At 32.9% G+C, this 25,349-nt stretch overlaps 2 protein-coding genes across 20 annotated transcripts in view; both read right to left on the bottom strand.

The window, feature by feature from the left end:
* The window catches only part of LOC145325186 (uncharacterized), a 30,011-nt gene extending 24,914 nt beyond the window's left edge, over nt 1-5,097 (bottom strand). For 17 of the 18 annotated variants that reach the window (XM_080168054.1, XM_080168057.1, XM_080168060.1 and 14 more), the window contains exons 1-4: nt 1,233-5,097; nt 882-995; nt 382-738; nt 192-263 (exon numbers count right to left, since the gene is read on the bottom strand). In XM_080168054.1, the coding sequence (XP_080024180.1) occupies nt 192-263; nt 382-738; nt 882-995; nt 1,233-1,245 (556 nt within the window). In that variant the 5' untranslated portion in view covers nt 1,246-5,097. Of the gene's footprint in view, nt 1-191; nt 264-381; nt 739-881; nt 996-1,214 lie in introns of all 18 variants that reach the window. The other variant, XM_080168072.1, reaches the window with a different exon arrangement.
* A 48-nt stretch (nt 5,098-5,145) lies between these two features.
* On the bottom strand, nt 5,146-16,346 carry LOC145325189 (uncharacterized). Of its 2 annotated transcripts, none has more exons than XM_080168074.1 (17): nt 16,039-16,346; nt 15,353-15,416; nt 14,683-14,876; nt 14,222-14,313; nt 13,643-13,717; nt 13,321-13,416; nt 12,818-12,901; nt 11,126-11,466; nt 10,523-10,644; nt 10,047-10,230; nt 9,435-9,499; nt 8,852-9,031; nt 7,934-8,008; nt 6,541-6,599; nt 6,002-6,091; nt 5,632-5,746; nt 5,146-5,235 (listed from the first exon to the last, which is right to left on the bottom strand). In XM_080168074.1, exons 1-17 carry the CDS (start codon nt 16,084-16,086, stop codon nt 5,209-5,211), a joined length of 1,911 nt encoding a protein of 636 aa, XP_080024200.1. In that variant the 5' UTR covers nt 16,087-16,346; the 3' UTR covers nt 5,146-5,208. The 2 variants fall into 2 exon arrangements, with proteins under 2 accessions (XP_080024200.1, XP_080024199.1); XM_080168073.1 differs by having other exon boundaries at nt 14,674-14,876; nt 16,039-16,345.
* Between the last annotated feature and the right edge of the window lie 9,003 nt (nt 16,347-25,349).

Raw genomic sequence — 25,349 nt, 5'->3', positions numbered from 1 at the left:
GATTTTATAGTAGATATTACAGATAATTATTAATTAAGATATTTTAGACTTAAACAAAGCATTTGACGAAGTTATAGCATATTTTAAAATAAAGCTAGATCATGAGGTTTTTTTTCTTCTTGTTTTAGGATCTAGTTTGGAACTAGAGAAGACAAACATAAAAAATACAGATTTTTTCTTTCGTACAATACCTTCAGGTGAAGGAGAAAGAAGGTGGAAGGGTAGATCTGGGGAAATAACCATGGTTACAGGATCATCAATTTCTAGAGAAATAAAAATGTTCATAAAGTTCTGAAAAAAATAACTCTTCTAAATAAGTTCTACAAATCATAGTGTAAGAAAACTATTAAAAATGTTAATTAGATCCAAGTGAAAACTCACCATCTTTGGTAGCAGAATTTCCATTAGGTTTTGAATGTGCTTCAGCAGCTGCAGCTGCCGCAGCCGCCATATATCTCGCCATTTCTGCATAATTCCCATTAGTTTGACCGCCATTCATCCAGCCGCCCCCTGTAACTTCCTCCCCTTCCCCATGCTCTTCTACATCTTCTTCCCCTGGCAAGTTTTCATCTTCCTCACCTCCCCCTTCATCCCCATCGCCCTCCTCTTCTTCCTCTGCCCCCTCCCCCTCTGTTTCCTCCTCTGAAGTGAGGTTTGGTTTGGCAATCAGCTCCTCCTCTCCCTCACCTTCGGATTCCATAGTTTGGTGCGGCTTAGCACAGCTGATACTCTCAGGCTCTGAATAGTATTTGATTTTTCTACGTAGTGTAGACATTCAAATTGAAACGTTATTAAATTTTACTTGATGCTTAGGTACTAAAAAGAAATTGTTGTGACAATTTTCTGATTTTTAAAATCAAATGTAATAAAGTTTGGCTCACCTGTAACTTTCTGGTCCTGGATGTGACTTGTGTGTATTTCCATTTGTGCAGGTTTAGTTTTACCATCCGTAGCTGCAGTTGATAAGTCAGGTAGAGTACAGATTCCAGCAACTGCAGGTTTAGTTGGGATAGTTAGTAGCTTTTAAAATTAATTTTAAAACTTAAAAAAAACAGAACGAATATCAGATTTTATATGGCTTTTTTTCTGAAATCTACCCATCTCCCCTAATTTGAACCCTACAAAGTTGTTTTTTAAAACTTCCAACAAACTTTATTTCATGCAAATCAGATTTTGGTAAAATCTGTCAAATTTTTTTTTTTGATTATGACTACCTAACTATTTCCTCCCTGTCAAAGGTTGCATTGCAACTAATGAATATTCCTGTTTGATCCAGTCACAAGACTTCTCACCATTCTTATAAACCAATCATTCAATAGGTAACACAATCAATCAATCACAGATTTAAATATTTCACTTGGTGAATTTTTGTAGGGTTAAAACTTGATTGTGTGTTTTTTTGAGGATTTTTTGTTTTGGTTTAGTTTTTCAGGACAGCTGGCATTTTTAGTTTAGTCACCTATAATAATAAGTAAGCAAATTAGAAATGACAAAAAATTAAAAATACAATTATTTTTCAAAGTGTTTGTTGTGTACAAAACATGTAAATTTCTTAGGTAGACATTTATGGAATTTAAAATTGAAAAATGGGGTAATATTAAAAAGGGATAAAGGTATCAAAATTTTAAAACATTTAGGTAAAGGCATTAAAAGTTACTTTTCCTAGTTACAAAAAAGTTTTTCAAACCAAATTTAAAAATTCAACTAGGAAAAAGTGAAAAATGGAAGTTTAAATTATTACAAACACAGATAAATTTATAAAAAACAAACAATCAGATATTGGAACAAGTTTTCAAGGCAGGAAAAAAATTAGGGGAAATAAAATTATTTCTTCAGATAATTTTGAGATTAAAAATGGAAAAATTATAAAATAATTTGTAAACATTTAAGGTTGAAAAATGAAAAAAGAAAACTTGTATATTAACAAATATAACATTTAAACGACAGCTAAACAATCATAATATATAGACAAATAACAACATATATATAATATTATGAAATCTAATTAAACTATTTATTAATTATACCCTGCAAAGTCGGTCTTGGTGACATTTTAAGAAATCAAATATAAAAGCTCACAAATTTTCAAAAAATAAGCTTCTCAAAGCTATATTAATTTTCTTTGGGAAAAACTTTAAAATATTCTCTAACAAATTTCAAAATTCTAATAATGTATATGATACATAGTAGGTAAACAAATAAAAAATTAGGGAGAGAGACAGATATATATATTCTGAAAATCAATCATAATTCAGAACTAACTTAAATTTAAGTATTCCTACTAGGAATGGTTATAGAAAACGAGGATATTGTGACATGTTCATGGGGTGTCATTATATTAGCCAGCTGAAAGAAATATTTTATATGCGAATTTTTCATTATCCATATATTATATATCCATTCTTCTATGATTGGTTTAAAAAGACTATTATCTTAGATCTTTGTTTAAACCAAAACAAGTTCTTTCTTTAATTTCTATTCAGAATATCTATCAATATCCCTGACAAAATTATTCTAAACACTAGGTAAACCTAAATATAACCAAATCACAAAGATGTTAACACAATATTTTCTGACTAGGGAATAAATCATAAGACTGGGGTTACTATTTTTATCACCACAATTATAAATGACAATTAATTTTTATGACATAATAATAAATTTAACTGACAACATAAAACACCTACAAATGCAAATGTAAATAACAATTTTTATATTTATAAACAAATTCTGACATAAATTTTTAATAAAAGTTTTGATCTTATCATAGTTTAGTTTTTCTTTGGAATTTTCATGACATTTAGTTTTTAATAAACTCATGCAATAATTTACTTTGGATATTATTTCTAAGAATATAATTAATATATATTTATCAGTGTGTATTTAGCAAATATTCTGTTGAAAAAAAATATTTTATTCTAGAATCATGAAAATTAAGAATTAAAGTTATTGGTTCAAGTGTTTAAAATTTAAGATTTGAATTATCTAGTACCTAGTTTCTTTACCTTATAATTATGCTAAATACATAACAATATCAATTTTTACAAAGTACAAAAGTTTGTTTTGATTGTATTAGAAAGAGAGAGACATTAGATGAGCTCAGTTGTGGTACAAAAAGTACAGGAAGATTTAATAATTGGCGGCATTTCAGCATTTTTTTCAAAAAAAATTATTAAGCTATGAACCTTAAGATTTATGGTTTTGAAATTTTGACATTTTTTTTTTATAAATATGCATCCTTAAAATTTAAAATAATTTTTATTTTCCAGTTTTCTAATACTCAATTCATATAAAAAGTTACTACTACCAATTTTTTCTTCATTTTCATGGCTCAAAAAGCACTCATTATGAATGGTCATTAATTAGAGGTAGAGGCATGTGTGTTTTCCTGCATGCTAAAATTCCTGTGTTCTTACAAAAATATGGAAAAGCCAGAAAGATAGAAAGAAAGCTTTAAATATAATCACTTCTGAAATTATCATATTGCTAAGAAAAAGAATTATTAGTTAATGTTTAAAAGAAATTGAAACATGTTCAAATAATATAAAACTAAGCCTCATTTTAAGTGTAATTTAACAAATTCACAATAAATCAATGATATAAATGAAACATAAAATCCAACAAAAAAGTACAAAATATAAAGACTTTTTGTAATAAATATTATCAATCATTTGTGAATAGAAAGTCATTAAAAATTAATGTGGATTATTAAATCCACAATTCTTGATAAAAAGCTTTTTATTGAATTGTAAAAAAGTTTAGTTTTTGCAAAATAGTATTGTGCAGTACAAAAATTACAATTTTCTTGCTAAAAAGCTAGGTATATCTGTTTATAAATTTTGCATAAAAATATTTCAATCTTGCAATTTTCTTTATAAAATTTTGTTGGCAATTAAAAATAGCTTATTTTGTTTGAGATAATTAATAAAAAATAAAATGACTGTATGTTATAGTTACACATTTAGAAAATATATGATAATAGAAAAGTTGTAACAGAATAGAGTACAATATTTGTGTATAAATTGTTAATAAAATACATGAATAAAATTGTATATAGTATGGAGACAAGCACTGACAAGCAGCTACAATATTATTATTAGAAATATAAACATGGGAGTCACATCAAGTTACATCGAAGCTACAACATTTATATATATATGTCTAAGTTTGCCTTTAAAAAAGCATGAAAAATTAGGCCTGTTTGTCTTAATTCATGGCCAATCACTGCTAATGACCTTACAATAGGTCAATATATATTACACTTACATTGACTAAAACATGTCATAAAATACAACATTTTCTTACTCAATAAATCACATTTATTACTAGTTCTGTATGAAATAGTCTAAATCAAGCTTCAAATTAGGTTTGTTAAAACACTAATTTCTCTCTTACAACTTTAAGTTTGATCTTTGACAAAAAATACACTCAATTTAACTACAAAAGTACGTCATGACTACAGAAGACCTTTACTCCAAAAAGCAATAATGTATAGTGTATACATACATACATGTACAACAAATAATTTGTGATTAACTTAAGATAAATGTGCATATTTCAATATTTTTTTAAGTTGCATCTTTAGTATTTTTTGCTGTGCATTTGTGCAAATAATATATATATATATGACTAAATAAGTGGTTAAACAAGTAATAATATAAATCAATAATCAATTAAAGGCAAAATTATAATTAAGAATCAATAACAAATCAAAATATTTGTCTTACTAAGAAAACAACAACAATAAAACCACATTTAATATATCACTAATTTTGGAATCAAATGGAACAAATGATAAAATGCTAGTTGGTCGTACATATGTACTGTATAACACATTAAAGTAATGTTAAGAGAATGCTAGGGTGCCTAAGTTAAAATTATTAAACTTTTATTTTAGTGCTACCAAGATTTGAGTATTTTTGGCCATTTTTCTGATTGTAAATAAGCACCCTTTCAGTTAAAATTTATATTAGCAATTATTTATATTAGCTTTTTATGCTATATTCAATATTAGGCCTATGTATAATACCTAGCAAAGCATTGGATTTGTCATGTTTTTTTTGTAAGGACTATTTATTTTGTTGATTTTTATTGTTTTCCAGGATTTATCAGTTTTGGCTTGGTAGATTTTTTCTTTCAAATTAATTTTCTTTTAGTATTGTATTTTTTCTTTCAGATTGTAGTAAATATTTTATATCTATTTCTGATTTATAAACGCCTTCTTCTTTTGACATCCTTAAGACAAGAAAACTCTTAGATTTTGCAAATATTACAATTATACAAAATTTAAGTATCAGATTCGGAGAGTAAATGGTAAAACGGACAGTCAAATATAACATTATTCAAGAATTTTGTTTTAAATAGGTAAAAATTTTCAATGCTTAGCACGCACTAATAACCAACATAATGCCACCTCTACACAGGGTTTTTACCTGTATCCATTAGCTTATTTATGATACTTTCTAGGTAACGCTATTTAAAGTTTTAGATTTCCTTAGAGGCAGTGCATTAGTCATTTTTCAATTATAGGGGTTTGAAGGTTCAGGTTGCTAAACTTAAACTTATTAAATACACATTGGTTTTAATTTTTAACTTCTATAGGTATTCAACTCAAATTTAAAGTAGCCCTACCTGGAATATTTTGAAGAGTGCTCTGTATTGTTGGAAGGATACACTGTGTTGTTTCTTCAGATGTGTACTGATTGTGCTCACTGAGGCCTTCATACTCTTCATACAAAATTTACACCTTGAACAAGAAGAACTTCTTATTTATACATAATATTTCTTTTGAGAGGATGGTGGTACCCTCCCCCAAAAAATTACAGCCTTCCCAGGACCTATGAGAAGCTACCCTGTAAAAGAAAACCATGTCGTTACAGCGGTTAGCGATATCCTTCGGTACAGAAAAAAACAGATAAACAAACAGAGATCCTGTTACTTTATTATAAGGATTATAAGTGTATATATTGAGCTGCATATCAGAATAATTCTAAAACCTTACCTATGATAAGTTATCTTAGTGTAGCACATATCCCCATACTTTTTCTTATATTCTCTAATACTCTGATTATGACGGTGTCTAACATGCTCCCTGGATAAATAATAAACATTAGCATATCTGGAATGGCTAAGGAGCACAGCTAATGTCTAAAAAAGATTATAACTATTTCTAATTATCTTTCTTGGAACAGTTTCTATCAATCTCCGAGGCACAAAAACGTAAACCATCTTTATTTCAACTATTGCAATGGATATATTATTAATTGGATGTAACACCAGATTTTCATGTTGTCTAATAAAGTAAGTTTAACTCGCAGCGGGCTAAAATAACGATACCCCTCATCCACCCCTTTACCATTCCCCCTCCTACTAAATGAACGAACTGACCAATAAATGAGTTCCATATGATATTAGCAACCTAAATTGAAGAAAATATCCACGCATTTTCTATATCCTTTACTATTGCTGTATTTCAGTTTGTTGCTTGTTGTTAGAGCACTACTTATAGCCAACTTGTCTTATTAGTCGGTACGACCTTACCTGAGTGATTTGATGGTCATTTTCTTGTTGCAAAGATGACACTGGGCAACACAAAAATCCTAAACAAAAAAATGTCTAAAGGGAACTATCCACGAACGAGAGCAAGTGATTCTAAGCACCTTCCAGCATTGATCCATGGTATTTTTATAGTGAATATAATAGGTTTATGTTTTATGCTTGGTTTATCGACTATAAAGTTAGGTTTCACCATTGTTTTATATGAAATATACTTTGAAATGTAAAGCATTTTTTGATGCAATATTAACAAACGCTTTGTTGAGTTCAAAGGACAAAATAAAATAACACGGCAGAAAAGCATCAAATGCTGTAAATTGCAAAAGTACATTTATTAAACTGTTTACAATATTACAAGTTACCAACCCTTTTTTTTAAATATGCATTTTTAATCAAAATAATAGGTATACTTTTGCATTAAGCTTTTAAACAACAGTTTGAACTCATCAAAACATTTGATGATATTGCATCAAAGTTTTTTTCATATAAAACCATGGTGAAACCTTACTTTTAAGTCGATAAACCAAATAATAAACATAAATCTAGTATATTCACTAAAAAAATACTATGGATCAATGCTGGAAGGTGCTTAGAATCACTTGCTCTCGTTCGTGGATAGTCCCCTTTTAATTGCCAGAAATCTTCTAGTAAGGTTTTTAGTTTTTGGCTTGATTCCGATATTTACAGAACCGATTGAGTTCTACATTTTAGGGAAGCTTCAAATAGAACCCAGGATGTCTCCCCTACCCCTAGATGCTAGGTCACGTGCACCCGATAGTGTTAATTAAATACCTATGAGTTTAAGTTTTCATATATTTTTCGTTAATGTAGATGACCAGTATACCTAGATTACCTCGTACGGGCGGGATTACAGTCCAGGACCTTTTCGACTTGGTGTACTGTCTAGGTCCTGGTCCAGCAATCCAGGAGAACTAAGGATGACTGGTACGCACCCTTCTCTGTCCAAACACCCAAGGATATTAGGTTAAGTAACATCCAACAGACAACCAACTCTCTGTGATGCACGACCTTTGTCTGAGAAGTCCGAACTGTGCATGGTAACGAGTTGCGCCTGTTTTGGGCCAAGGCATTCCCCCTTCTCTAACTATTTATGTCGCGCATCTGACATAGCAGCAGTAGGAACCATTTTTAACGTCTTTAGTTATGACGCGGTGTCGGCCCGAGATTCGAACCTATCACCTTCCCGACGACGAGCGGATGCGCTACGTGTTGAGCCACGGTCGCGGGTGATGACCAGTATAAGGAAGTGATTTAACTTTTGAAAAAAAAAACACTATTAACATCCATTAAAGCCATAAAGACTTCATAAAATATTTAATAAAAATTTAACAAAAATTTAAAAGAAAAACTATTTTACCTTGACATTATTCGTGTAAACTCTACCATCTTGGTCCATACCTTCTTCTACACCTTGAAATCCATTCTGAAGGTTCTAAATAGAAAAAGCTAGTTATTGAGTTGCTGCGCTGCTACAGCAATAATATAATTAATTTTAACAAAGAAAATAAAAAGATATGAATTAAATATGCATCATGTAAAAAACTATTTATAAATCACTTTTGGCCTCTCAAAAATTATTTTCATTTTGGATGTTTCTTTCTTTTTGGAAAGAAACTTCACTTAAAAGAGGACTATCCACGAACGAGAGCACATGATTCTAAGTACCTTCCAGCATTGATCCTAAGTATTTTCTTTCAGAATATAATTGGTCACCATATATCATTAATGTATTGACGAGAAAATTTATGTTTCACCATATTTTTTTTAGGTAGGTATTTTAATTGATTTTGAAAACTTTTATGAAGAATGATTTTGAATTCTTTTAATAAAATGGATATTTGATGATACATATGCGAATACTCGTGTTATATAGATTGTAAATTAATCCATACTAGCATTAATTTAAACATACATATGATATATAGTAAATGTGCTTTTAACTTTTTTTTAATTTTTATCATTTGACAACATGGACAATTAAAGACACCCCGAACTCAACAAAATGTTTGATAGAATTTTGACTAAAAAACCTGAACATTTTTTCACTTTTCTTCAACTTGAAGTGGTGAAACATAAATTTTCTCGTCAATATATTAATTATTAGTGGTGACCTATTATATTCTGAAAGAAAATACTTAGGATCAATGCTGGAAGGTACTTAGAATCACGTGCTCTTGTTCGTGGATAGTCCTCTTTCAACTGTTTATCTATAAGCTACATTTCCTCTACAGACATATAACCTATTTATGGAATTTTCTTTAAAAAATATTCGAACCTGCATTCCCAGGAGCCATTGTTGTTGCAGATGTTGGCTGACCACTCCGCCGAGACTGTTGTTGTTGTTGATAAGATCAGCTGATGTAACTTGGGTAGGTGGAGGGGAGGGGGTGGCTCTTAAATCATCTATTTCCCCCAACATTACGCCCTTTATCTTGCTTTCTGTCGTACCATTTCCCTGAGAATAATCATTTTATATATCTGAAAAGACTAATAATTAATCATATATCATTGCGGTTACCATAAAAATGCCAAGTCAAGCAGAAGAACCCCTTCCCCTTATTTTAAAATATAACGAAAATTAGGGGGCGGGGTTAGTCTCCGTTAGCTTGTTGAATAATTTAGATCACGTTGGGTTAGGTTAAATTGGGTAATTGGTGTTCCCGCAGGGATAGGGCACCTCAGGTAAGTCCTCTCCGGGAATGGTTTGGCTAGGTTAAAAACTAATATGACCCTCTTTTCAATTTGTTTCAGAAGCAAGGTGTTTCATAGATCAATATCAACTGGTGCATTTGTTAATGTTTATATTAGCTTTGTAATTTTAATTTCTAACAATAAAAAAATCTACCTAAATGTTTTACCTGAAAGTTTGGTGTATCAGTTTGATCGTCTATTTCTATGTCATGTACCCTGTTGTCTTCATTCTAATTGTGCACATTTATTACAGGATTTTTAAAGATATTTTTGAAATTTTTTCATGAAATAAAAAATTACTAGCTGAGGTTTGTTTTTTGTACTTTTGTCTTGTAAGATATCTATAATGAATTATGAACAATTTTCCAGTGAAGTATTGTTTTGGACCCAGGTAGGTTTTAGGCTATTTTGTTAAGTCATAGGTAGACCTTCAATTAAGCAATGACAAAGAAATTTCAGTGGTTTTCTTCTATCAAACATTTTCTTAGCTTGGTTTCGGTACACAACAATCCTTTCCAATATGGCTTTGAAACCGATTAATATCCGCTGGATTAGAACCGGTTTGGAGCCATAATTAAATAAATTATGTATCGTACCGTTTTACATAAAATTTTATACGATTAATAAAATAAAAAGTCCACAGTTTAGTTGGCCTAGGACTTTGACCAACAATATTGGAATTAATCTAATAATTTTTCATCATACTGTCCGCGGAAATCTGTCTATAATACGAAGCTATAGATTAGTATTCTAGTATTAAAAATCCTGTTTAATTTCCTGTTTATTTGTGTTGACCAGCTCAGTGTTGAATATTTCATGTTTGTGCTCCTCAGTGAGACCGCTTGTGTTCAGCCGTTTGATTGTAGAATTCAGCCTCTCAAAGTTGCTCATAAAATGGGTGAAGTAGAAGTTTCTAAGAAAGTCAGCTGAACATTTGCTGTTGTGATTGCTTTGGTTGGGTTCCTGTTAAATTTAAACTTTTTTACGGGGAGTAAAATTCTAACCCTTTATAATTTAGATAAAAATATAAAGATATATATATAATAATCTAACCGCTGAACCGATCAAAGTATTTTTTTCAGGATATATACCTTCTGATCCCGACGTTGTTAAAAAAAATTTCGAAGGTGGGACAACTCCCTCCATAAAACTTACTCCCCAAAAAAAAGATTTGGGGTAGGAAATAAAAGAAATATTAGGTAAATGTGGGGGTTACCCAAAACCCCTCTCAAGGCGTAGTTAAAAGTGTAAATGCCTGTTGACTAGGAATAAGCTGGTTCAATGATTTTGTGTTTTGTTGAAGTTGAACCTCTTGGACAACCTTGTTCATGTTTGGCTGCTGAACTTCTCCAATAACCTTGCCACTCTCTTCAACTGTATAAAATGTTATTTTCTTAATTTTTCAAAACAAAAAGTTTTAAAGTTTTTTGAAAAGTAGGTAGGTAATTTTATAACAACGTAATATTATTGGAATGTATTTTTTTAATTACCTCCTTAAAATAATACCTTATCAAGTTACTTTGCTTGTAATTATTAAAGTTCTAATTTAGAATTAATTAAAGAACAATAAATTGATGTACATCCCACAACGATGAACAACAAAATTACCACTTGAGATTAAAATAAAAGGTTTGAATTTTATAAGTTTTAAACAACCAATAAAGATTTTAATAAAAGTCCCTAAATTGTTTAAGTCAACAAATGAGAGAATATGTTCCTAATACTTTGGGTACCAGTAAAGTTTACAGCCCAATGTCCTCTACTTCTCTGTGATTTATGTTTAGCAAAAAATTAGTGATTATGTATGTATTTAGCTAGAATCAACCTGGTCAAAAATCTAATTAAGAAAACATTCCTGGATCAACCCCATTCCCAAGGAGCAGAGCCATCGAGGTAAACCTCTTAACTGGACCCTTGTTGGTGCTGCTATTCACTTGAGGGAAGCTATTACTGGCGCTATTATTCATATGACTGTTGCTACAATTGGTCAGACTGCTAATGCTAAAGTTGGTACTGTTGTTGGTTGTCACGAAATTCGGATTATTGGCTAAAATATTGGCGGATTTTAGTTCATTTGCGAATAATTTGGCATACAAGCTTGATGTTGTGCTGGTTGTTAGGCTGTTGGACATGTTATGTTGTTGTTGTTGTTGTTTGGTTTGGCAATGTTTGTATGCAGCATCCAAGCTTGATTGATCACTAAATAGTAAATAAAGCTCATTTTTTACTTAAATAAAAGTTCTTTTCAATTTATTAAATTTACTGTTAGTTGAAATAAAAGAAAACTCCATGGGGACTTTGAAGGTTTTTTTTTCTAGGGGCGATTTCTCTTTGAAGGGTGTAGGTACCTTTCATCAAAATAGTTATAGACCTTTCCAGGACCAATAAGAAGCTACATTGTAAAGGAGAACCATATATGTTCAGCGGTTAGCGAGAACTTTTAGTACAGACAGACACAACAAAGGATTATCTAAGGATTACCAGGTTCAAAAACCTCTAGGTATTCAATTATGAACATTCAAAAGTAAAAATAGTTATAACTTAATAGGTATCATTTTTGCCTACCCATACTTTTTAATGCTCCTAAAGGGATAGTTTCACGAAGTGCATTTTAAAAAAATAGTGAACTGTAAGCCCTTTCTATTTTAAATAACGTAGTCGTGCATAATATAAAGTTATTGATTAATTTTAAAAGATTTGACCATTGATTTTCCTTAAAAAATGAGTTTTTCAATTTTATTTTCAACTTCGTTGCATGTTATATATGGCAAAAACTTTTTTGTCATAGATACAACTTTAGATAGCATTTACTGTTTAATAGAACTTCAAACTTTGTATACAACAAAATAAACATAACAACAAAGAATGACCAATAAAATATTTAGTATAGTACTTAGAGTAGTGATCTTTTTATATGTCTTAGTAGAATATATTAGGCATTTGATAGATATGATTTTGATAAAGAATTTTAACATTGACATGAACAAACTTTTTTTATTTGACAATATCTAGAATAGTTAGTGATGTGCAACATAAATTACATGAGAATGGTCTTTATATATATATATATATATGGTTAGTTGGTATTTCCGCGTGAGATAATGTGTATATTGTAAGTAAACCGGACGGTTTTCTTTATTTAAAAAAAAAGAATCTATAGAAAACCTGTCCTATAATGAACCGGACGTTATTTTTTATGTTTTTTAAGTAACTTGTCCCAAGGGGAACCCCTGTTCAATTTTTTAATAACTCTTGTGAATTATGTGGAAAAAGATTCTCTCATATTGGTGTTTTGTCTATACATATTTGGAAAAAAATAGACCATTCTCATGTAATTTATGTGGCAAATCACTTTAACTTTTTTTAGATATTGTCAAATAAAAAAAGTTTGGTCTGGTCAATGTTAAAAATTCTTTAACATATGTATAATCATATCTATCCAATGCCTTATATATTCTACTAAGACATATAAAAGTTCACTACTCTAAGTACCTTAACTCTTTAAATACACTTCGTAGAACTATCCCTTTTAACGTTTATTTGACAATACCTGTTGATATCACTGGAAGAGTTCTTTTTGATGAAAAATTTGCGTTTACCACTGTGCACACCGTTGAACACGTCGAATTTGGTCCTGAAAGGGAAATGGTAAAACTGGTTGTAATAACAAAGCTACTATACGTTACAATTAACTTCGATTAACTGTTCGTTCGACAATATGAAGGAAATGTGATTCTCTCAGCTGATAATTAAGATAGACAGCATAATTTTTTGGTTATAATTCCCTGTATCAATGAGCATTTACTTTACAATTTTTATCGGTCTATCGGTCATACTTTAAAAGACATATAACCTTTTTAAAGTGATTTTCTTTTATTATTTAACGCATATTCTCACTCTTTCTTTCCTTTTTTTTATGACAACTGAACTTTTGCTCTGTCCGTTTGTCCATCCATGATTGTTTGTGCTTTGCTACTCACAAATGTTGTCATCCTTGATTTAAAAATTATTTGGAGATGTTTCAGCCTTTAATAGGTAATAAAAAAGGCATACCTGTATTGTTGAAAGGTTAAATCGTGGCATTTCTTTAGATGGTTAGAAATAACATTCACTACAGCCTTCAGCGTTCTCTTACAAAGGTGACATCTGGCGGTGGCAAATTGAATTAAAATTAATGAAATATGTTCAAAAATTAGCCTTTTCCAATGATCTTGTTTTAAAACCAACAAAATTGGGGAAATTAAAAGCAAGGACAATTATGTCCATAAGTAATACAGCACTGACAAGCTAATAATACCTATTTACAATATTGAAGAAAAAAAACAGTAAACTGTGATGATTGAAATGATCTCAGAAGTTAACTCAAATTTTCCTGTGATATGTAAGTTTAGTATACTGTATTTCTCCAAACTGACTGATATATTCTTCTGGTCCCATCTTATGTTGTTTCCTAGTATATGAATATTAAATTTAGTATACTACATATACCTATTAATATAATAACTGGCAGCTACTTGATGAATTTTAGTTTTAAAAAAGGAAAAGTAAAAAAAAATTGGGGGATATTTTTGGGAGGGTAGTGGTACCCTTCCCCAAAAAAAGTTATAATTTCTTCCCTGAACCTATGAGATGGTTCTTCGGTACAGACCGACAGACTTTCTGCTACTTCTATAGTTTAGCTTAATACTAAACCTTAAACTTCTCGGTACAACCATTAAAATAGAAACTTCTTTTACATAGTTTCTTTAGAATCATTGAAAAAGTATACACATATAGATAGAAAACTTGTGAAAGATTTTAAATCATTAGGTATGAACCTAATAAGACAAAATAAATTCTTTTTTTATTTGTTTATGTTATCAACAACGAAAATAATACCTATATGTAAAAGCAACTGAAAGTTTTTAATTAGATGTTTAGTTTTGTAGCAATTGTCGCGTGATTATAAACCTACCTAATATGTTCTTTCAATGATTTAGAAGTCATACATTTGTTACAGATAAGACATGTACACTGACACAATTCGTCGATTTCATCTGTGAACACCTGAATACATTTTAGTTGATTTTTTAAAAACTCTTTAAGAAGTTGAAAACAAGTGCTACCTATGTCGTGAAGCAAAAAAAGTATTTAAGTTAAACCTTGAATAGTAAACTATAATACTTTAAAACCTTAGAATATCCTATGATAGATTCAATATATTTAATATAGAATTTGTCAAGCTTTTAAAACAAATAATACAACAACATGGATATTATTTGCTTTTGTTAGGTGAGTAGTTGGGTAGGTACTATTCATCCAGTAGCAAACTGATTGACGACCTTTTTCTGGAAGTCCAAACTGTGCATGGTAAAAAGTTGTGCCTGTTTTAGGCCTAGGCATTCGCGTCGCGGGTAAAATTCATACCTTAGATACCTTATCATCATCATCATCGCACGCCACGCGGAACCGTTTCCTCTGTTTGCCAGTACTGGTCAACAGGCGGTTTTGATGCTGGGGCGAGGGGTCAGAGTCAGAGTTGTTACCGCCGCCCGCCGAGGATGAGGCCCGCGGCGGTGGCGGGGAGTTGGAGTTGTCTTCATCTTCGCAGTTTACGCCGTTTCCAGACCCTTGGAAATTGGTGGGTTCATTGTAAACTTTTTAAATAAATCAAATATTTTAGAAAATATATACATTAGATAAAATTACAGGTTGCTAAAGGTACTATATAGAAACCAGTTAATCTAGGGGTGGGGTTAATGCAACCATCTCGTAATCAATGCGCAAATGGCCCTTAGAATCCGAATTTCGTTACGAAACTTGGCATGAGTAATCCTTGGTGGGTCTTTTTTCCCAAAATCGAACTTACTAGGTATTAAAATTGGGAAAAGAAATGGGAGGAGGGAAAATTCAACTAGATAAAAAAATATTGGTGTTATTAATTCTCTCTCCCAAACAAAATGTTGTCCTTGGCATGGAAGCTTTCCCAAAATCGAACTTACTAGGTATTAAAACTAGATAGAAAAATATTGGTGTTGTTAATTCTCCAAAACAAAATGTCCTTGGCATGGAAGCTTGCACCTAGTAAAAATGAACCACTGCCAACCTGTGTCTCCAGCAGAGCTGAGGGTTTCAATGGTTCCAGTTCCAGTGGATCCAGGTTGATCCTGCTCAACAATTTCAGGGATAAAGGATAGGAAAATAGCATTGGTACAATTGGCTTGTATTAGCTGCAATGTTCTCGTGTATATGAATTTGATACAACCATGGGATGTTAAGAAATCTTTATTGCATGAGCTCCATACTACAACAATCCTTATATAATAGAAACAAGATGTCTGTGAGTCTATAAGCACTAAAGGATCTCGATAACCGCTGAACCGATATGGTACCTACTCATTTGTCTTGGGAAGGTTTACTTTTTTGGGGGAGGGTAACACCACCCTCCCAACCCCTTAGAAAAAATTACCCCAACTAAAGTATTCTAAATTTTTCTTTAAAAACTGAAATTAGATATGAGGGGGTTGACTTACTCCTCCCCCCCCCCCCCTCTTAAGTGCCCCTAGAGTCCTCTAGAGGCGTAGCCGTAAGTAGCATGATATTTTAACACCATTGGTATATTTTAAACCAGAAAGCACACATCATTACATATCCTATCATGGGTCTGAGTATGACATGTGTGTCCCACTTGAAAAATCCCTAAAGTTTCTCATGGTTTCAGGAAAACAATGTAAGCAATTTTATGAAATTCTTTAGCTATTTTGTTCTAATTTCATTATCCATTTATCCCTGTCCAAAAATACTGTGGAAAGCCAGAAATTGGTTGACAAAGCTATTCATAATTACGGCAACACTCTGCTAATCAAATTAACATGATCCTTGTTTCATAATCAGAAATTTCTTTTTTCAACATATTAAATCTTCATTTAGAGAACAAACGTGTTCATTTTTTGATTTTATCATTTATAAAGATCACTAAGAAGGTAAATAATCAAAAATATTAAAATAAAATAATTTTTTTCAGAAAAGTTTTTTTTAAAGTGTTTTTAGCAGTTTTTGTCCATCGGCCAAGCTAGCAACATTTTGACTGAAAACAATAAATTAAATAGGTACCTAAGTACTATATACACGAAATTCAAATAAAATTACAGAACGCAAAATAATTACTAACTTAAAATATCCTATTCGCCATTCATTGTGATATGAATGTGTGTCCAGTAAGATCTCGTAAACAATTACTCCATAACTTCCCCCCCCCCCAAAAAAAAAGCCTAGCATTTGTCCATAGTTGATTTCGGGCTATTACAAATGTAGTAAACCCCACTTAGATTTTATTTGTTGTTAATCAATATCCCCTGGAACAGTTAGGACAATTTAGCAAAGGTATTTATTTTGCGGGATGTTTCCTTTGCAAGTCTTGAAACCAATGTGTGTAATAAATAATTGGATTTCGGTCTGCCTGTCGGGTCCTGTAAGATCTGAAAGACCCCCCCCCCCCCCCCCCCCAATTAATTCTAAATTTAAAAAAATAGCCTCTAAGCCTAAAAGCGATGAAAATGGTTGGATACTTCGGCCCTACCCTCTAGGGGATGTCACATATTAGCTAAAGAAAAATTAAAACCTTCCTACTTTAAGATTATGGTATAAGGATATATATATAGGGAAAATGAGATTTTTAACAAGGAAAAAAAAAATTTAACAAATTTATTAAATCATGAAAATATCTAGAACGGGTTTTTTCTTGTCTGAAGCTTAATGTCTCATGCAATGGCTGCTGAATCAATTGGGTTCTCTATTTTAAGTAAGCTTCACAAAAGGTTCTGTGATGAGATGGTTTTAGGCTATTCTATTTTCAAATTTACATCTTTTGGTGGTTTTAAGCTAATTTTCTAGCATCTGATACTGGAGGCGTAGCAGTCGATCTAGTATAGGTATAAAGAAAGTTTTTTTAAACAGTAAATTTTGCTCGCATAAGGCAGCTTCATAAAATATACTTTTAAAAATTTGAAGTTTTTAGTAATTACTTCAAAAAACTGGCCATAAAATTAGTTCAATTGCTACGAAATAAATCATTTAACTCCTTTCATAATCCCAAATTTTAATTAAAATTATACATATACACATATATGTATAGTATTATTAAACATACTCTAATTAAAAATATTATCACATGAATTTTCACCAATTAATTCACTTTATAGCTTCACAATAACTTTATGATATAAATAATATATATTTAGCTATCACATATGACCTAAAAGTACATTTCAAAACTTTTTAACAACGGAGATATGCGTTTTTAAAATTATTAAAATCGATTGGTTTGTTTGTCAATAAAAAAAGGGGGTAGGGATTAGAAGGGAAGGGAGAGAGTTCAGCAGCCAGACGTAGAAATTTTTTCTTTTCAAATCCTAAAAGCTAGCTTTGCTTTATTAAAAATATTTTTTTCTCAAAATTTGCTTTATAATTAATTGGTTGTTTTTGTAGAAAATAAAAAGTTTCAGAACAAATTAATTTTAATTAATGAAAAGTTGAAAAAATTCGTTCAAGAGGCTGTTCAAGGGACATTTAAAAACGGGGAAAATGAAATTTTATACTAAATAGGGAAACTTTAAGAGATAAATTGTTACAGGGCGCGCTGTCTAGCCAACTTAAAAGGGGAGAGAGATTTAGAAGGAGAGAGAGTTAATTTAAAAGGACTGCCCCTAATTAAACCCATAATTTAATTTGTAATTTTTAAAATGAAGCATTTGATTTCTTGAAATTTAAAAATGACTCTTAAAAAATAGAAAGAAATAAAATTCCCGAAGATTTGAATTTACCTTCTGAAGTAAATTTTAATTTAAAGATTTTCAGAAATAAAAATTTTAAAACGGCAGTCCTGCTAAAGGGATAAAACAAATGGGAGGGATGCTGCAAGAAATAGGGAAAGAACGGACACAAAGAGTGGGAGGGAGACAGCAAAAAATGAGAATTATGGGAGGGGACTTTCTTTCTCGTAATAAAAATATAGGTTTGGTTTGGAGTCCTAGCTTTTAAAAGACGACATATTGATTATTATCTGCATAATTTATCTAACATTTTTCAATAGTTTCATATTTTAATGTTCATCAAATGAGAAAAAAATCAATGAAAAAGGCACAGAAAAGTAATGTGAATGACATCTGCAATGATAATTGACTGACCAATAGAAATGCGCCAAAATCGCTAGCAGACAAGTGCAATGACAACTAATTGACCAATAGGAAAATGCGCGAAGCTGCGCTTGCAGACCGTCAACGTCATGTGACCAATTTAAACAGCTGATCAATGTAAACAAACAAACAGACGACAAATCTATAAAAGTAAGCGAACGAGTATTTTGAAATAGCTTTTTTAAGTATAATTTTAAAAAGTTTGACTAAAGCAATATTGATGCCCTAAGAATTCATTAAAGTACTTATTTTCAATTTTTAAAATCCTTATAATGAGTAATTTTTCTTTTTATAAGAATATAAAAAACAAATCTTTTTTACAAGACGTCTAATATGTATAATTATACAGTGTTTTTTTTTTATGAGCACTTTTTTGAAAGCAATTTTACCCCACTTATAGTTATCAGAATTTAATGATTAATGGCTTATTTTCTTCGTTTTTTAAGGGAAATTATGAAACAACAAAAAAAATACAGTTTTTGTTGAAAAAGTACAGTAAAGTTGAAAATTAAAAACTTAGGTGTCAACATATAAAAATGGTTTTAGCGCATTTTTCTTTAAAAAATGGATTTTCTGTAGCCGACTTTGGGGGGCCAGTACTCCCTCCCTGGTTGAGATATGACCTTCAAACTTTGATATGTTCTAGTACATGTCCCTAATAGTATCTGTATACATTTTTAGCTCTATATCTCAACTTTGAAGTGTTTAGCAGCCATTCTTGCAAAAGGTTGATTATTTGAGCATAAGAAAAATGCGCTAAAACCATTTTTAGATGTTGACACCTAAGTTTTTAATTTTCAACTTTACTGTACTTTTTCAACAAAAACTGTAATTTTTTTGTTGTTTCATAATTTCCCTTAAAAAACGAAGAAAATAAGCCATTAATCATTAAATTCTGATAACTATAAGTGGGGTAAAATTGCTTTCAAAAAAGTGCTCATAAAAAAAGCACACTGTATATGGGTATTTAGGGGAAACTTTTTTCGTGTATGATAGCAATTCTTAGCGTTTTATAAAGAAGACATAGTCGGGTTAGTGTACGTTGAATCTAGGATAAATAACTTGGGACCTAATTCACATTATTCTCACCCGTTTTGTTTAATTTGCTAACAATTCGTCAAGCTTAGCCTATGTAAATTATTAGCTGGAAATTTTATTATCTTAAGTCGTCTCGATTTGTATTTATTGCTTTTCTATTTTCATGTTTTTTGTCACTTATAATTCCCCAAACTTTAATCACAGGTAAGTGAAATTACTAACAAAACTATTTTTTTCAAGAATAACTTCGCAATATTTATTATTTTAATATTTTATCCTCTTGATATTATAATGCTTTTAGCCAAAAGTTGAATGATTTGTTTATAGACGCTTGAAATGTTAAAATCACGGCTCGGCAGAAGCCCAGTGAGATATTAAAAGCAATTTCAAATTTGTACAGATTTTTTTACAAATTGTGAATAGATTTTATAGAAAACAAGGATGTCAACATCAATAAGTATCAAACCATAAAAAATAATTTATGAACGAATTAGTAGTTAGAGAGCAGATGTTTAGGGGACTTCCCTAAAAACTCAGCAGTCTATATAAATGACGTAAGAGGGGATGTACAGACAGACCGGAATACGAGTATAGAGTAGCTTCGATACAATTAAATATCAATAATATAACAAAGGTATTTCTAAAAAATACAACATTTATTAAGCAATTAAAACTGGTTAGAATAGGCAGATTAATGGGATTATTATTATAGGATATATTTAATATGATATCAATTAAAGGCTTGGACGTCTCGTTTTCTGTGAAGGACAGAAAACCACGTGTATAATATAGATACCGCCAGCCTAGACTTATAGGCTTGTATCTAACCGAATGCAGACGGGAGAGAAGTATTCACTCTTTGGCCTGCAACAATCAACTAGCCCTCAACACAGCAGGATGGAGTATAGTGGCGGTTACAAGTGGAGGTCTGACTCAGCCAGAGAAGTATAGGAATGTGGACAGGGATGGAGATACATAAACTTGGATGGTGAATACCACACTCGCCCCCTTCTGAGGGAATATGAAATATTCCCTCACAGTTGACCTGCACGCCTGCTTCTGCGGGTTGCTGTTGTACTTGCAGGTTCTTCGATTGCGGCCATAGCCCTCTTTACGATATCAACAGGATTGGGTTCTGAGGAAGTAGGATCTTCTGGAGCTGCTGGAAGCTCTGGAGCAACAGCATTCTGGAGGGCCAACACGCCCTCACAGGGATCCGTGGCCACTGGGTCTTCAGAGGCAGCGCCAGCCTGCGGATTAACAGGCAGATCAATTCCAGATGGAAAGAGCTCACTGATTTGAGCATCGAGCTCTGTGTCACTGTTTTCCTCTGCAGGATCCAGGACCTCGGGATTGCCTTCTCTATCGGTGGGCCTGTACTCATCAGAGCACTCAGAACCGCCATAGTGGGAAACCAGCTCAACTCCATCATCATCTGGCCGGGATACGTCCTCAGCGGGAAGGGATGCCTCTATGGTCGCCACATTCTGCCCAGGTACATTCATAATATTACAACGAGTATTAATATATTTAATTACCCTGTCGGAGTTTTGGTCCAACAATCGACTAGTGGCCTCAATAACCGTGGTCATTCGTGATTTTAACTCAACGGTCGAGTCCTCAGAGACAGTGCGAATTTTTTCGCGCAAAGTTTTGCGGTTCCGCAGTAATTCTGCGGAAATTTCAATAAGGCGCTTGCCATGTTGTATATATGCTTTCTCAACGAATGAAGCATTGCTAGCAATTTTAGATTCCAGGCTTCTCTGGAAGGGGAGAAGAGCTTCCTCCATTGCTTCTTTTACAGTGGAGGATAGGACTTTTTTCCATTCCTCAGCAGTCACCCAAAAAGCCTTAGGCTCAATTTTGCTTTCTGCTAATGTCTCTTTCTTTTTAGGGGGTAATGGAGGCGGTTGAGTTTCCACCTTAGCCTTCTTGGCTGCTGGGCCGCCGCTGCCTGTTGGTGTTGGCGGACGTTTTTCTACCGCTTTTGGGGCTGATTTTACGGCGACTACCTCCAGTTCAGGTGAGGCACTACGTTTTGGTGGCGATTCCACCCGATTTTTTTGCGGTTCCCCTCCCCTATTTTGTTCCATTAGAGGCCTGGCCCTAGGCCTGGCTTTATCGGGATATTCGTTGGCCTCTAAATTTTTAGCCTGCCGCAATTTTTCTTGCAATTCAAGGAGTTCCTTTGGGACATCTTTTCTTGCGGTGCGGTAAACGTGGATCGATCTTGAGACGCATTGAAGTTCACTGAGGTTTTCAGGGTTGCGTGGCGGTTTTACTCGCGGCTGATACCTGTTCTCGTCAGGTTCATAGTAGGCTTCCTCAGGGCCACCCTGGGGATAGCCATGATTGCTGTCGTAATAATAGTCCTCTTCATTGTAGAAGGGTGCCTCTTCATATTCTCGACGGTATGAAGAGTGACCGGCCCCATGGGAGTGGTGGAAACCCCTTGAAAAATTCCGCCTGGGATATCCTAAAATAAAAATAATAAACTTAAAATTAAGGGTCATTAATTCCTTATACCGAATAAGGAAATATTTTTACAAAGACGACCTTTAGGGACGACAATCTTATAGGTATATATGTCTGTTTACAGGTCGTCCGTTTTTTGGAGATTAGTTTTCCCCATTATTTGTAAAATCCCGCAATTCGTGTGTTTCACTCGTACCTCCTTCCTTGTACGCGTGAATTTTGGTGCAGGCTAATATATAAATGATAAAAGCGACGCATAATAACGACCCTATTCCTGTAAGGATGGCTGCTACTACAAGCACTATATGATACCAAGTACTAGATAGAAAATCAACCACCTTATGATACGTTTGAATAAACCAGGAATCAGTTATTTTTACTTCAAAATTATTGGAGTCTGCGGCAAGTTGGCTGAGGTATAATTCCTCGGCACTTTCTGAGAAATTAGTTTTTTCTAGGCTTTGCCAAGAATGATAAAGAAATAGGCTAATCGGTTTATCCATAAGATATTGGTCTACATTTAATATTTGCATACCCTGCCCTTGATTCCCAAGGAATTTTCCTTGGTACAAATGTAAGAAAATGGGATTTTCGGAACATTTAGTCGGCGTTAAATGGGTGGTGTTAACCAATCTGCGTGAAAATGGTGATATTCCCATAGTCTTATTATTGATTGAAACCGAGAAATGATCCACAAAACAGGGTAAATTTTCTCCCAAAGAAACATTGATTTTAAGACTATCGCACTGTATTACTAAATCCAGTTCACCGAGCGCCCTAACTAGTTTTTTACGATGAGTCTGAATACTACTTTTAGACAGAAAATGGTTCTGTAAACAGCGAGTTTCGGGGACAATTAATTTACTATATTGTTGGTAGGAATAGAAAATCTCTAGTGGTAACATGTCATCCTTTTCCTTAGCGTTTAAAAGTGGGAAATATGGTTTTACAGAGTTTGTGAACCATACCATTAAGTTATCAATATTAGTTTTGTAATAAGATAATTCGGGAATTAGGTTTTCAAAATGTTTTTTATCTTTAAGTTCTAGCGCTAGCGTAATTTGGGGATCGATCACTAGATATTTTTGGGCACCCTGTTCTCCTTCAAATGTAAACAATGAAATATTAAAGATGTCTACCGTTCGCCAAGGAGAAGTGAATTTTTGTGCGTTATCAGATTTATCATCTGAGATAATTCTATCGTAGCCTATTCTAAGATTGTGATCTAAACAATTGTTTCCCACCCAGTGACTGCCCAGGTAACAGCCCGCTTTGGTTTGTAATAATTCAACAGGCTCAGCCTGGACCCCTATTTGTTTTTCTTCAAATGTCCCAGGGATGAAAATGCCGTTAATGGTTACGCCGTTTCCCTCGCAGGCGGGGTCGATGCCGTTAAGGAGGTCGTTGGGGTAAGTAAGCGTCCCGTTTACCAGGAAACGCGTGTATGACATCTGGTGTTCATACACTGAGACTGATTTTCCTTCAAAGTTAAATATTTTAGTTTTGGACATGGTGTAACAGTCTTCATAAGTTACGAGGCTCGGTATCTCCACAAGTGCTGGAGCAGCGAGGTGGATGTGGCTATATCTGCCACAATACCAGTAATGAGTACTGGTTCGGAGGTGGCAACGAATTCCAGGTATAATTTTTCTTTCAACCTTTTGAAGTAGGTGAAATTGTTTTTGTTCAATATTGGTAATATTAAGAAACGCAGCGCATTCAGAGATTTTCAAACGCAGATTTTCGTTTGCTACGCATTGAGTCGCATCTATTTGTATTATTTCGGACGCATTTGATTTTGCCAAAGTAATAAAAAGCCCCAAGAATCCCAAAATAAATTTACCTCGAGCTCCTGGTGCCTTTGTCAAATGATGCTGCATTTTATTTTTATGCTTCTTGTTTTTCTCTGAAATATGTTATTAGTTAGTTTTAACATATATTTTTTGTTTATTTTCGTTATTATACATACGTAGATTAAGCTATATACATTTGCCACCTTGGTTTTATATAATTATACATTTTATATACATTTTATTTCTTTCTTTTTAATTGGGTTATGCAGTCCGATTTGGACATGTATGCGGTTATCCCCCCCTTGTGACCTAGTTTTTCTTTCTTCTTCTAATATATACTTGGGTACTATGCTTTGTTTGTTAACATTAATAACCTTTTCAGGGCTGGATTGTTTGGGTCTTTGTGCGAAGAAAGAAGCCTCGGACGGGACGGTTTCTTCCAAGAAACTATTTTCGACGTGGATGTTAGGACCGGATGACCGATCTGCGCCAGGGGGTTCTTGGTCTTTGGGCTGTGACTCAAATGGTGAGTTTTTTTCCATTATATCCCCTCCCCCATCACAATCCACCTCCCCTTGGGGTAAGTCCTGACTAGTTTCAGGGTTTTCTTCTATAAAATCGTCACCATCGTTATCTAGGTAGGTAAAATCGTCATTTTCCATACCTTTATTATCGTTTATTTCGGTTTGCCCGGTATTATCTATGGTCAGGGTTATTTCCTCAGACGGGACAATTTCCTCAATTGGAAAGACGTTAAAGGAAAGTGTTTCCCCCAATAATTCTACTTTAGAATCTATTTTTCGTATTTTATCTCTACTAACAACTTGGTTAGTTTTTATTGGATTTGATCCAAAGGGACTGAGTTCAAAAAGGGCCTCTGAGAATTTTTTTGTTACAATAAAAGGACCCCCATAGAAAGATTGCAATTTTTTACTGACCCCTATCTTGACTAGGTTAAAAAAAGCAAAGCATACGTCGTTAACGAAAAGGGGGGATGAAGCCTTTCTAGATTTATTTTGAAACTCTAAATAGATTTTAGATTTTTTGGAAACCTGTGCAATAATTTCTTCCAAATTTTTTAGGTAGTTTAAGTAAGACCTGCAATCAATGTCTTGCCTTTTCTGAAGGATTGGAGAAAAGAAATCGAGATTGAGAGTTGGTTGTCTGCCGAACATAAGGTAATATGGCGTATACCCCGTTCTTCTAGACGTACTAGAGTTAATTACAAAAGTGGTCAAAGCTAATTTTCTTGCCCAGTCTTTACTTTCGAATCGGTCATCAGATCTTAGACCTGCATAAATGCTTTGATTATGCCTTTCACATGGGTTACTATTAGGGTTTCTTGGGGGAATAAGTTTAGTTTCGATACCTAGTTCATCCATAACTTTTTTGAAAACTTCCCCAGTAAAATTTGTTCCCCTGTCACTCCTCAATGACCGAAATAAGCCGTAGGTGGGTACCACCTGTTCAAGGATGACCTTCACCGTGCTTTCCACGGTGGCGTCCTTGATGGGGTGGGCGATTATGTACCTAGAGAATAGGTCAACTAGGATAAATATGTAGCGGACATGTTGTCCTTGGAAATAGTTAGGGGTTAAAGGAC

This window comes from Acartia tonsa, chromosome 7 (genome assembly GCF_053477335.1).
Source record: "Acartia tonsa isolate MP-2025a chromosome 7, ASM5347733v1, whole genome shotgun sequence".
In the NCBI taxonomy this organism is placed as follows: domain Eukaryota; kingdom Metazoa; phylum Arthropoda; class Copepoda; order Calanoida; family Acartiidae; genus Acartia; species Acartia tonsa.
This window is presented reverse-complemented; position numbering and strand designations above follow the sequence as displayed.

What these genes read in the sequence shown, in the direction of transcription:
- LOC145325189 (XM_080168073.1), bottom strand. Translation starts at nt 16,086, where the DNA reads ATGAATAGCTTTGTCAACCAATTTCTGGCTTTCCACAGTATTTTTGGA. An exon ending in TTTACACGAATAATGTCAAG is followed by an intron (nt 6,600 to 7,933) that starts GTAAAATAGTTT and finishes TTTTTTGTTTAG; the next exon opens with GATTTTTGTGTTGCCCAGTG. An exon ending in CACTCTTCAAAATATTCCAG is followed by an intron (nt 5,236 to 5,631) that starts GTAGGGCTACTT and finishes TCTTGTCTTAAG; the next exon opens with GATGTCAAAAGAAGAAGGCG.